The 13,581-nt window shown below is 45.0% G+C and overlaps 1 protein-coding gene across 1 annotated transcript in view; it reads right to left on the bottom strand.

The window, feature by feature from the left end:
• Positions 1-13,581, bottom strand: part of ADAMTS12 (ADAM metallopeptidase with thrombospondin type 1 motif 12) — a 114,750-nt gene that overhangs the window by 25,960 nt on the left and 75,209 nt on the right. The window contains exons 12-16 of the mRNA XM_083465688.1: positions 13,003-13,172; positions 9,068-9,201; positions 4,269-4,389; positions 1,446-1,690; positions 348-489 (exon numbers count right to left, since the gene is read on the bottom strand). Coding sequence (XP_083321814.1) covers positions 348-489; positions 1,446-1,690; positions 4,269-4,389; positions 9,068-9,201; positions 13,003-13,172 — 812 coding nt within the window. The remainder of the gene's footprint in view (positions 1-347; positions 490-1,445; positions 1,691-4,268; positions 4,390-9,067; positions 9,202-13,002; positions 13,173-13,581) is intronic.

Genomic DNA, 13,581 nt, shown 5'->3' with positions numbered 1-13,581 from the left:
CTCCATCACTTATCTTCTCTAAGATTTTATCCTTCTTCCCATTCCAGAGTTTCTTCTTGATAGTATTTTGTTGTATCAGAAACCCCCTCATTACAGCTTTACTAGCGTCCCAGCCTTTTGAATTCCTAAGTCATGTGACAACTAGTTAGCACCCCTCTTTTTTCTGGAATTTGAAAGTTGAAAAATTCAGCATGTCCCAGGGCACGTGGCTCAAAGTAAGCGTTAATAAAACTCAGTTTGCCAGCTTCTGAGGAACCCATTTGTTCCTTGATGAAACACGCTGTTAAGATAATTAATGCCAAAGCAGCTAGCAGAGAGAGGAGAATGATAGCACTAATGTTGCTTACCTCTCCCACAAGTCACACTGCAACTTGTCCAGCTTCCATATCGCCAAAAATACTCTGGCTCTTCCACATCATTCTCAGAGCTCCAGCCTTTACGGACAGTATACTCATATTTCACTCCAGGGTTATTTTCCTGAAAAAGGAGCTGAGAAGAAACAACTGTCAATTTTGGTCACAAAACGGTTTCAGGCAAACAAATGGAGAAAGCAAGAAAGCTTAGGTATGTTCTAAAGCACCTTCCAGGTATTGCTAGAATGCATCTTCCATCATACCTGACTAGGGATGGAAGAAGGCATCATTTTTGGCCATGGACTGGCTGGATGCAGAGGAGTGGCGGGAGGTACCAGCCACGGAAACCCCAAGGGAAGCCTTCGGGGAAGAGGGAAGAAGGCTCTGAGCCAGGGGGTTGGTGGTGGGGTGACAATGAGTGGTCAGAGGGAGAAAGAACAGACTGAGAGGAGGTGATGGCAGCAGGTGAGGAGGCAGGCTTTAATGAACAGGAAGAGGCTGTGGCCGAGAGCAGTTCAGACTCTGACTCCAGAGGCTAAGGGGAGGGTGGCCAAGAGGCAGAGTGGAGAAGAAACCAGGGTATCTCCCCCTCCTGCTGTGACCAGCTCCCTTTCCCCCTGGTCTCCTAGAACTCATGGAGAAATGAAACAGGCAAAGCAGAGGGTGGTTGAACGCAGATGCCATCTGAGACTGCATGGGAAAGACCTTGGAGAAGAGGAGTCCTAGCAAGAAAAGATAATGATATTCTAGGCTGCATCAACAGAAAGAAGTCTAGTGCCCAGATCAAGGGAAGTAATAGTACCGCTCTATTCTGCCTTGACCAGACAACATGTGGAGTAGTGTGTCCAATTCTGGGCACCACAATTTAAGAAGGATGTTGGCAAGCTGGAGTGTGTACAGAGGAGGGCAAGATGATCAAGGGTCTGGAAATCAAGTCTTAGAATTTCTCCTCCCTCCCTGACCCCTGTTGGCTGGGGCTGATGAGAACAGGGGTCCAAAAATGTTTAGAGGGCACAGATTCATAAAAGCTGCCCAGTCCAGACCTCCCAGCAATTTCCCAAAGCCACTTGCACATATGACACGTTCCCCCACCTGTAGCCACAACGATTCATTCGTGGGTCCAGTGGCAGTGAGGTTTTCCAAGTCGCCTTTTCTCCCATATTGAAATATCGTTCCTGCCACTTTGTAGTCTCCATTCCATTGGATAATAAACCCTCCATTTAGGTAATACTTTCCCGGGTCCTCACTCCGTAGCGCAAGGAAATTCCCTGCTTCTGCCACTTCCAGCACCTTGATGTTCCTTGCGCCTTTTGGAATTAGGCCAATATCAACATACCCTATGGGGGGAGAAGCAACATTCACCAGTTTTAACAACAGAATATTAATGCGCTGTGCCTAGGTCACATCTATGCCTTACAGTTAGAACACATTTAACACACATTGCAAGTTTTCACCCAAAATCCTGGGAATTATTGTTTATCCCTCACAGAGCCACAATTAGCAGCACAATTAACGAATTATGGTTTAATTCCAAATTACTGCCCTTGGACAAATCTGATGTGAACATTCCATAGCAGCACATTAATCACACATGTCCTATTGAATTTGGTAGGTCTGATTTCCAGGTACGCAGCTAGAGGTTTGCAGCATAATTGGGTACTTCTTATCTTGCCTAGTCAGGTTTAATATTTTGAACAAATTATGTCTGAAAAGGCCTCTGAAACAACTGAGTCTAATTTTTCCGCTATCACTTGATTTTTTTTAAAAAAGTCTTAGTTGATTAATTGCATGAATATCCATTAATTACTTAATTAAAGCAGCATAAATTTAATCCCACCCACTTTCATTTCCTCCCCCCTCCCCTCCAAGTGCCCCCCCCCCGGCAACCTCTTGCTTGAGGTGATGAGTTTCTGGGTATCAACCAGATCATTTTTTTTCCTGCAAAGCAATGCACTTTTCAGGTGGGTTTTTTTTTAATAAATAATGCATGAGTATGAAATCTGCATATGAATGAAGAAAATAGTTCTGAAGGAAAAGACACTCTGCGGGGTGGGTGGGTGTTGGAGGTCTAGAAATGCAGCCATGTTGCATTGGGCCCCATCCTGAAAGTGGAATTCCTGTGTGAATTCCCCTTCCTCTCAACCCCCTCCTCTGCGTGGCCCCGGGCACTGGCAACAAATGCTACACCACTGATGACCACTACTTACCCAGCTACTGCTGCTACCCCAGAACATTGTGGGAAATGGCCACCTCAGCCAGACCCACTTCACTGCCTCTGCAAGCTGGCTCCTGTCTGTGTCACACTCCCGGTACCAGCCTAGTGTTGAAGTGAGAATCAGTTGCCATTCCTGTACATGAAAGGGCAAGGGCATCTTGTCCTTTGCCTGAGATGGCAAAATGTCTTGACTCAGTGCTGTTAATCATGGGCTGTACTGGAGGGATTAGCTAGGCACAGCTTTTTTGAAACGTTTCTCAATTCTTTCATCATAAAGACGTTGAACAACAATGGACCCAGAACAGAACTCTGCGGCACCCTACTTGTCACTTTTTTCCAGGATGATGAGGAACCATTAAGTGAGCACTCGTTGGGTTTGGTCAGTCAACCAGCTATAAGAGTTATTTGCCCAGCCTACATTTTACCAGCATCACCGCAAGAATATCATGGTGGACTTTGTCGAAAGTCTTAGTGAAATCGAGATACACTGTGTCCTCAGCAGAAAACCTTTCCTGCAGGATTCAGCTGATTAGAAAGTAGAGAAGAAGGTGCTCCTCCAGCAGTTTTTTTTAAATGAAAGGATTATCAAAGAGGAGCAGATGTACTAAATTTTGCAAGCAGCTTTAGATCAATGATTTATCTCCATTATTACCTTATTATGACATTCCGACAGAAGAGCCTTTCAGACCTACATTTGCAATGGGTGGGAGCCTGCACACATAGCTTTGGCTCAGAGGTTTATCTTCAATATGGCCAAGGTCTTTAAAGCCTAAGTACAGCCTCTGACTGTGATCGCAACATGGATTCACACAGCAAGGCTGGATCTGCAGAACTTTAAAGCTGCCAGAAACTCACAGATAAAACAAGGTGTCCAGCATGATAAAATTGAAATCATTAACATTCGGCTCTCCTTTCCGTGTAACCACAGGCAAGAATAAAAGTCTAACATAATCTTAGAAAATTAAACAAGAGATAGAGATATGCTTCTGGTTTGAAGGAAAGCTTTTCCCTATAGTGCCACAAGATTTCTGCTCTCTCTCTCTCTTCCCCCGCTCCAAGGTCTTGAAAGGAAAAAACCTGAAAGTTCTTGTAAAGATGCAAAAGAAACTTTTCACAAGGTAAAAAAAATAATAAAACGTGATGTTGTAGAGATGAAGAGCTTTATCGTGGCCTTAGCTATTGCGGACTAGCGTCTACTTCTCAAAATAGTCCACCAATGCTTATGCCACAATAAATCCGCTTGCAGCCCAGTCCAAGCAACACAGGAAGAGGCCTTAATACTAAGCCACAGACTGCTGAGAATTAAGGCACAAGGGGGTGAATTCTCAGGTGAATGGGTATCAGATAGCAGCTTGAGCCTGGTGCCAAGGCTGCAATTTTCCCTGTAATAGATTGTCATGGCTACCCCTCTGGAAATTGTACCTACGTACTCAAAGAGGCTGAGTCATGCAGTCCAGTCCTGTGCAACCTGGCAATCATATTTATCACCCTATTGATCCAAGTGGATTCAATATGCCCTCCTTAATAAAGGAGATAGCGCGTTCAGTATTGCTTCACATCCCCCAATTCCTTCTACAGGTTCGTTTTCTCTCCTTTGGTGACAGAGTATTAATGTCTCAGAGTATGTTTTGTCAGCAAGCATCATTGCTCATTGAAATTGCTGCAGAAAAACACTGCGGGGGGGGGGGAGGATTCTTCACCTGCTCCTTCACTTTGGTTGAAGGCTATCTTCACAGTCTGACAAGAGGATCCATCTCCCAGGCAAACTCCACATTGATCTTCTGTGGCATTGGAATCCATCTCATAATCACAACCGATGGTCTGAAGGAAGACATGATTTTTTTTCAGAATATAGGTTGCATTCGTTATGGGATCAGCACTAACCAATCAGCAAATGCCTGACAGACCATTTCTCTATTTGCATCATTCCCATGTCTTAAGGTGTGTCCATGTGGCAGGTATTTTCTGCAGGTCAAAGCCAGTTTGAAACATCTTAAGAGTCCAGCTGACCTTCCCAGGCTGCAGAGCAACAAGGCTTCAATTACAAGGGAAGAAGCCCACTAGTCTAACCTTGACTCCCTCCAGTTTTACTCAAAACATGGCTTCACCTGTAGCCTTCTAAAGACAGTAACTAAGGAAGAATTAAACATTATCATGGTCATCTGATTTGCATTTCAGTGCAAGATTTTTCTTCCGCATATAGCTGGCATGCAGTGGGCGCTGCTGCTCTGGATTGGGATGGGACCTTAGCCTGAGGAGAGGAGGGAGGCGTTAGCTCAGGTCACCTCAGCTCAAAAAGGGTATTGCGGATTGGGAAAAGATTCAGGAGGTAAAGGTAAAGGGACCCCTGAACATTAGGTCCAGTCGTGGCCGACTCTGGGGTTGCGGCGCTCATCTTGCTTTATTGGCCGAGGGAGCGGTGTACAGCTTCCGGGTTATGGGGCCAGCATGACTAGGCCACTTCTGGTGAACCAGAGCAGTGCATGGAAACACCGTTTATCTTCCCGCCGGAGCGGTACCTATTTATCTACTTGCACTTTGACGTGCTTTCGAACTGCTAGGTTGGCAGGAGCAGGGACCGAACAACGGGAGCTCACCCCATCAAGGGAATTCGAACCGCTGACCTTCTGATCGGCAAGCCCTAGGCTCTGTGGTTTAACCCACAGCGCCACCCACGTCCCAAAGGATTTAGCAGAGGGTAACCCAAATGATCAAGAGGCAGGAGCAACACCTCTAAAAGGACGGGTTGCAGCATTTGGGGCTTTTAAGTCTAGAGAAAAGGCAAAGAAAGTGGTGGCATGACAGAAGTGTGCAAAATTATGCATATGATGGAGAAAAGTCTTCTCCCTCTCAGAACACTAGAGCTCATGGAAATCCAAAGAAGCTGAATGTTGGAAGATTCAGGGCATGCAAAAGAAAGTCCTTCTTCACACAGCGCAAAGTTAAACTAAGGAACTTGCTCCTACAGGAGGCAGTGGCGGCTTTAAAAGAAGATTAGACCATGGAATATAGGGCTATCCGTGGCTGCTAACCATGATGGCCACTGCTTTTTTTCTGGGGGGCCGTAGTGTTGATATTTTCACCCCCTCCCATCGCAAGAATCTCCTGATCTGATGTTTTGAGAAAGGAGGGGGTGGAAACTGCTCTTCTCCTCTTCCGCTCCTGCCTGACTGCCTGACTCTGTGTGTGGAGAGGGTCTTATCTATGTAGTGACTAGATGGCTGAGTGGGAGAGGTAACACTCAGGCAAGACAGTAGTTCTTTAGTTTGTAGTAGCTTTTAGAAATAAAAGGAGTTATGCTTCACAGCTAGCTTCCGCGTTATTTATACTCTGCTGAGTCTGGTGCTCATAATGCACAGTTGTGAGCCCAGTGCACTGGGACCTGTTTTCCAAGACTGGAAGGTCTCTGAAAGTGCTCCAGTCACCTAGCCCAGTCAGGGCAGAACCAGTTATTGAGCCCAGTCGCTGCACATCGGTTGAAAGTTGTACTGACACATAGGGATATGCATACCCCTAAACAATTTGCGAATCTAGGTTTGGCCTCATTGAGGGGCTGTATTTCTATATGAGTAGGAAACTGAGAGTACCCCTAAACATTTTTTTAGAAAAAAAGCACTGATGATGACTATGTTCCCCCTCCACTGTTGGAGGCAGTAAGCTTCTGGATATTATACATATGCCCATACAGTTTTGATAATTTGCTTCTAAATACCAGTGGCTTGAGGCTTCAGAGGGAGGGAGTGCTCTGGCACTCAGACCTTGCTTGCAAGCTTCCTGCAGACAACTGGTTGGTCACTGTGAAAACGAGATAGGCCACTGGCCTGATTCAGCAGGCGAATTCTGATGTCATTTCCCCTCATGAGAATGGAGCCCCCCTAAGACTGCTTTCCCCCCATCTCACCACCAGAGTCCAGATATGGACCCCCTCCCCCCGACCCCTGTGGGGAAAAAATATTGCATTCAGGAGCGAAACATGTGACAAACACATGACATCCAGTTTGGCCCTGAAGCAGCCATCACAAAAGGTAAAGAGGATTTCCTCCCTGCTCAGCTGTAACAACAGTTTTTTTTTTCTGCCCCAGCTACATGGATAACATGAGGGGATGCAAAAAGAGCCATAAACAGAAGAAAAGAAAAGAAAAAGGATGGTAAACTACTGCTCTATGCTATCTCTCCATATCTCCACCTGTATTCTGAATGCGTTTTCATTTCCAGCTGTAACATTTCCATATCTGTACATCTTGATGATATCAAACTGCATTTGTGGCAGGTTGAATGACTATCAGTAGGGAACACGTTTATCGTTCCTTTTGACACTTGACAAAATGTCCTTTTGTTCCCTGGAGCTCAGCAACTGGCTCTGCCCATTAAAACGCTGACACTTCTTAATCACCAGTTCTGCAGCAGACACCAAAGGGAAATTTTTATGGACCTCAAAGACACTTGTATAACTAATTGCAACTTCTTAATCAGCTGGCATTGTGTGAGGCAGCCGACAGACGCCATTTTGGAAGACCCTTACATATATATATGTGAAAACTAAGAACCACCCTGTGGAACTATAAAAAGGTAAAAGTAAAGGGACCCCTGACCATTAGGTCCAGTCATGACTGACTCTGGGGTTGCGGTGCTCATCTCACTTTACTGGCCAAGGGAGCCGGCGTACAGTTTCCAGGTCATGTGGCCAGCATGACTAAGCCGCTTCTGGCAAACCAGAGCAGCGCACGGAAACGCCGTTTACCTTCCCGCCGGAGCGGTACCTATTTATCTACTTGCACTTTGACGTGCTTTCGAACTGCTAGGTTGGCAGGAGCAGGAACCGAGCAACGGGAGCTCACCCCGCCGCGGGGATTCGAACCACCAACCTTCTGATCGGCAGGTCCTATGCTCTGTGGCTTAACCCACAGCGCCACCTGCGTCCCTATGGAACTATAAATATGGCCAAATTCATGCACACATACTCACAAATCTGTGTTATGGGCTTGTGTGTCCCAAGTGTTTCCATGTGCTTAACAATGCCCCGATACTGTTGGCTGGCAAATGCAAGTGGTTCGTATTTATTGACTAATCGGTTCTTGTAAGAACATAGAACGAGCCTGCTGGATCAGGCCAGTGGCCCTCTAGTGTAGTATTCTGTTCTCACAGTGGGCAGCCAGGTGTCTGTGGGAAACTAGGACCAGACCACAAGAGCATTCTAACTTCCTATGGCTTCCAGCGACTGTTATTCAGAAGCATGACTTTCTCTGACCGTGGAGGCAGAGTGTAGATATCATGTCTAGCAGCCAATCTTAGTGTTATCCTCCATTAATTTGCCTGACCCTCTTTTAAAGCCATCCAGTTTAACTTGGATTAATAGTTTATGTGGCTTATTGACTCACCCAAATATCAAATTCATTTATTTCAAGGGATCTTGAGCAAGCTGCTATTGAAATTCTATTAGAACAAAAACGCTTTTGGCTTCTTGAACATTTTCCAAAGCACAACGCCCCAGAACGGTGCCAAACAGAACAAAATTAGTGTTGCCCTATGAAGAGCCTTCCAAAGAGATGTGTCAGGGCATCTTCACTGGGGGGAGAAAACAGATTGGAACCTTTTCTTCTTGTGACTTGGAGCAGTCATCATCTGTAGCGATGAGTGAATCTTCAAAGGTCATAGTGGCTCAGCAGTGACAATTGATAAAAAGACTCACTTAGCTGGGCCATTATCAAAGCTGTTGCCTGGGATCATATGAGAATAGCTCTTTTCATGCCCTGCCTAGGAATATTTTGTAACTACCATTGCTGAAGGCCAATTTCCACCAAATCTAGCCCCTGATGGATTTCCGGGATAAGGAAAAGCGGACTGACCATGCGGTGCTGTTACTGCTCAAGGCAGTTCACGCTGAAAACTTGCAAACAGACCCAACTGTTTATTACAGTAGTGGTCATTTCTCAAATTCCTGACTAACAGGAAACACATCAATATCATGTTCTCTCGACTTAGCCTTTTGGCTGAGTGGATATTTGTCCTCCTGTTGTGTTGCTGTGCACTGCTGTTTTGTGGTGCCATTTTGTTATGTTGTTATTGGTTGCTTTGTGGTGTTATTTTATTATTTATTATCTTTGTAACCCACTCTGGGAACATTTGGGGAAGGGCTGGCTATAAGTACAAATAGTAAACAAACAAGTAATCTGGGATACGCAGGGTAAACTAGTGTAATGCTGCCTTTGTAGATTATTTGGAAACCCCAGTTAATTCAGAATGCAGCCCCAATATCAACCCCGTATCCATGAGCCCCCCACCCTCTTCCCCATTCTAACCAGCCCCCAACTCTTAGGCCTCACCAACCTTCTTGCCAACCCTCAAAACATGGAATATCAGTTTTGAGGATATCGCTTGTTAAAATGATCCCAAACGTAAAGAACAGCACAGGGATTTAAGACTATGACTCTGATGGCCCTATGAGGCCTGAAAATCTGTAGTCCCATGAAGTGTTCAAAGAAGGAAACATACCCAATACCTTACACATGCCATTAACACAGACGTCTCTGCTGTTGTTTCCTTCAAAGCAAGGTGTACCGTCAATGACAGCATCAAGCATTTTCTCTGAAAAGTGGTTGTTCGTAGGACGGCATTGTAGCTCACAAGGATTAGCTGAAGGGAAACCCCAAAAGTTATATCAGTTACTATAGACACACACAACTGCAAGGTTGCGGTGCAAGTATAAAATGAAAAGTTAAAAGTTGGCAACAGTAAGGTGACAGTAACACACTGCCTCCCATTAAGAGACACTTGTGGCAGAAATCTGAGAGCAGCACATTCTAGAAGGATCATTGCTACAATCATCCTGCATAGTCCAGAGTTCAGGGGCAGAGCTCTTGGTCTGCATGCAGAAGGTTGCATGCATCCCTAAGTGTGCCGATGTCTGTTGGCATCGGGCGCTGTGATGTTTGGACCGAAGAAAGCTTTTGAAACTCCTGAATGAATGAATGACCAGGAGGGAAAGAACATGCCAGTCGGGCATGTGTCTTTACCAGGGTCCTACTCGAGTGTAGGACGAGCTCCTGACACATACTTCCTAGTTCGGGGGAAGGAGGGAGCCCCCTCCTCTATTCTCGATTGATATATCGCCCGGCTGTGTCCCTCCCTCCTGTTGCTTAGCTACTATCTCAAAGCTGGGCAGTTCCTGTCTCAACTGTGCAATCTCGGAATCTGCCTGTCTCTCTGCTACAAGGCACTCTGTAAATGGGGGGGGGGTATTCCCCCTCCTCTTCTGTTAGAAGCTGATCTTCCTGCCATTGCATACCCCCATCTTTTGATTCAGACCAGCCCCTGATAGATTACAATGTGTGGTCAGAGGGAGAAGAGGGAGCAGGCTGGGAGGAGAAGGTGTCAGAAGCAGAAGAAGTGACAGGGCTTAGTGAGCAGGAAGAGGCTGTGGCAGAGGGCAGTCCAGACTCAGAGGGAGGTCAAGAGGCAGGGTGGAGGCTGGCTGCTGAAGAATCCAGGGAACCTCCCCCTCCTGCTGTGACCAGCTCTCCTCTCCATTGGTCTCCCTGAACATACAGAGGAATGAAGAGGGCCGAGCAAAGAGAGACAAGATGATGGAGCCTTAGTCTGCTGGGGAAGGAACGGGGGAAGGAGCCTTAGAGAGAGGTGGGAAGGTGGGGACCTTCAGACCTTGCAACTGCCTCATTGGGGCAAGGCCTGCTGGGAAGGGTTGCTGTGCTGCTGAGGCTCGCACTGTCTTAGTTTCTTTGAATAAAGAAATAACTTCACTGACACTAGTGTTTTAAAAAAATTGCTGTTCTATTTCTGACTCCGGCTACTGACTTTGGGGTAGGGCTGTGACAGAACCCTGCCTGTGGAGAGTCACTGCCAGGGCTCACCCATGCTTACCTTTGCTCCACACTTCTAGGAGCAGATCTGAGCTTTCCAGGTCTCTGTGTGAGTGCTTTTCTTTTTGCCCTGGCACTTTCCTGGAGAAAACCTGCTCTTTACTGCTGAATCGGAGCAAATAGCAACCCACAGAAAACCCGAATTGCTGTTTGTTTTGATTCGGTGTTGAAGAGCAGGTTTTCCTGGGGAAAGCAGTGGGGCAAAAGAGAAAATAGTATAGAAGAAAGTGTTTGGATACATAAAGAAATTGTGGATAGGGAAAGTGCGGACCTGTGTGGGGCAAAAGGTAAGTTTGGATGAGCCCCGTGCCAGCCACTTTAGATAAAGAAGGCATTGTGCCAGCTCCCAAAATGGCAACAAGAGCTTGCCATATTTACAGATTTCTGTAAACGCCTTCAGAAACGATCTCCTCCTGTTCATTCCCAGCAGTGTACTTATTAAATGAAAATGTGTGGCATTTACAATGCGTATGAGGTTTATTTTTGTGGCAATCAAACATAGAAAAGAAAGTGGTGGGAGGACAATTACTGACGGGAGCAGACTAAACAATTAAAAAACTGCTGCCTGTTTTCCCCACTTTGAAGAGCAGCAGTGGAAATAACTGAAGAGAGCAGGAAACAAACTGGACTTTTTTGTGTCAGCGGGCTGGGTGTGTTTTAGATCAGCTTCAACACTAGTCAATAGACAATTATATGGATTTGGCATGCTGGTATTATGCCCTTGCTTCCTTCAGGAATTGCAGAGAAGGTTACCTGGTACTCCAGGCTTTGACTGGGCTTAGCTTTAATTGTCATGATTACCTTTAATTGTCATGATAATTAGCTTTAATTATCATTCTTTAAACATTGCACATATTTGAATGAGTCAACACCTGCAAATGCGTAATGCTTCAACATTCCTCCTATGAAAGTAGCAAACTTTCAGCTACAAGAACTTCCTCCGAAAAATACTTTTTCCCCCAGTTTCCCCGCAAGGCATTAAATATTTATTTTTTTTAAGAAGGGGAGGCTAGGCCTGTAATATAAAATCTTGGGACATTTCTTCTCTGATAAGTAAGTAGTTTTTAAAGTGTCAGCAGTTGCAATACAGAAGTTAGAGCAGCATGACAATATGTGTAATGTAATTAAATCCAGCAATTTCTTGGGCTATCCAGTGCTAGTACAAAGTGAAGCGAATCACTTAATCGGACACTTAAATGTTGGGATGTATGCAAAGTATTCAGTGGTCATAGGGCAGGGGTGATCAACCTTTTTTTAGGTGTGGGGACACATTTGGAATTTTGAGTGACTGCTGCAGGCACTATCAACAAGATGCTTGGATCTCAGAATTAACAGAGCAGTAGTTTCCCTCTCTTTCCAGCTTCAGAGAACCTTTTCAATTTACTTATTTGCTAAGACAGCATCTTAAAAAGCAGAGACATCACCTTGCCAACAAAGGTCCATATAGTTAAAGCTATGGTTTTCCCAGTAGTGATGTATGGAAGTGAGAGCTGGACCATAAAGAAGGCTGATCGCCGAAGAATTGATGCTTTTGAATTATGGTGCTGGAGGAGACTCTTGAGAGTCCCATGGACTGCAAGAAGATCAAGCCGATCCATTCTGAAGGAAATCAGCCCTGAGTGCTCACTGGAAGGACAGATCCTGAAGATGAGGTTCCAATACTTTGGCCACCTCATGAGAAGAGAAGACTCCCTGGAAAAGACCCTGATGTTGGGAAAGATGGAGGGCACAAGGAGAAGGAGACGACAGAGGACGAGATGGTTGGATACTGTTCTTAAAGCTACCAGCATGAGTTTGACCAAACTGCGGGAGGCAGTGGAAGACAGGAGTGCCTGGTGTGCTCTGGTCCAGGGGGTCACGAAGAGTCGGACACGACTAAACGACTAAACAACAACAAAAGGAATGCATGCAAATTCATTGTGGAACCCTGGTGCTTTGCAGAGTACTCTGGAATAAGTTCTGGGATGCAGACACTAATAGTGCTTTCAGTGTATAGTGTGGACTTGAGAGACAATACTAATCTCTTTTCATTTAAATGGTGATCTACTGCTACACAGATGCAGATAGCAAGTCTTCCTTATCTGTGCAGATCAGGACCAGATTAACAACTCTTAAAAGCAGGAGTCCGAAGAACTCTGTGCAGTTCCCCATTGGGTATCAAACGAAAGAAAAATTAGGCATAGGAACTCTAAGGAAAGAAACAACTACCTGACTTTTAAAAGACATCTCAAGGTAGCCCCGTATAGGGAAGTTTTTAACATTTGATGTTTTACTATTAATCCAAATGCTTTTGGTCAAAATCCAAATGTAAAAGCTTTACCAGATGACGTGAAAAACTCATTATCAATAATGGGTATTAAAAAAATTATTTTCTTCATTTATTTCCAAAAATTTTGCAGACCGCTTTTTACCACAGGTTTTCACAAAGTGGTTCACACTACAATCTGCAAAGCAACCTGTCAATCAAAATAATAGAGTGCTTAAAACAAAAATGAAACCCGCAGGGAAAAAGCAAAAGTTCAATAAACAGGCGTTGTGCAACTTATTTTAACCTTACCTGTGTTGTACACCGGAATCCACGTGTAGAACTTATTTTTGTAGGCAACCGTATCAAATTCACTGCACTGCATTTGACGGAAGTTTGGTGAGGCTCTGGGGCACAGCTTGATGTTACACATGCGATAGCGCTTCCTCTCCCCTGTGCAGTACTTCCCTCCAAACTGTGGCCTGGAAGTGACAAAAGGGGTTTCGAAAACAAGAATTTATTTATTACATTTGTTATGTACTGAAGTTCTCACCCTGGGCCAGCAGGGGGATACTGTAGATAGTTATGCAAATGAAGGATCGAAAGTGACGTTCAGTGATTGGATAGTTTGTATGCAAATGAAGGATCGAAAGTGACGTTCAGTGATTGGATAGTTTGTATGCAAATGAAGGATCGAAAGTGACGTTCAGTGATTGGCTAGTTACAGAAAATGGTTACTGTTGCATTCTAGTGGAGCTCTATATAAGCAGGCTGGCTGAACCCTTCAGTTCAGTTCTGTTCCAGCTTACAAATAAAGAGCTGCTTTGGAAGAATCGCTGTGTCGTCTGATATGTTTGCCCACAACTTAACAACATTTATATCCTGCCTTTC

This window comes from Podarcis liolepis, assembly GCF_965112155.1.
Source record: "Podarcis liolepis genome assembly, chromosome: 11".
NCBI classification, from domain to species: domain Eukaryota; kingdom Metazoa; phylum Chordata; class Lepidosauria; order Squamata; family Lacertidae; genus Podarcis; species Podarcis liolepis.
Note: the sequence above shows the minus strand (reverse complement) of the source record. Positions and strands in the feature narration are given on the sequence as shown.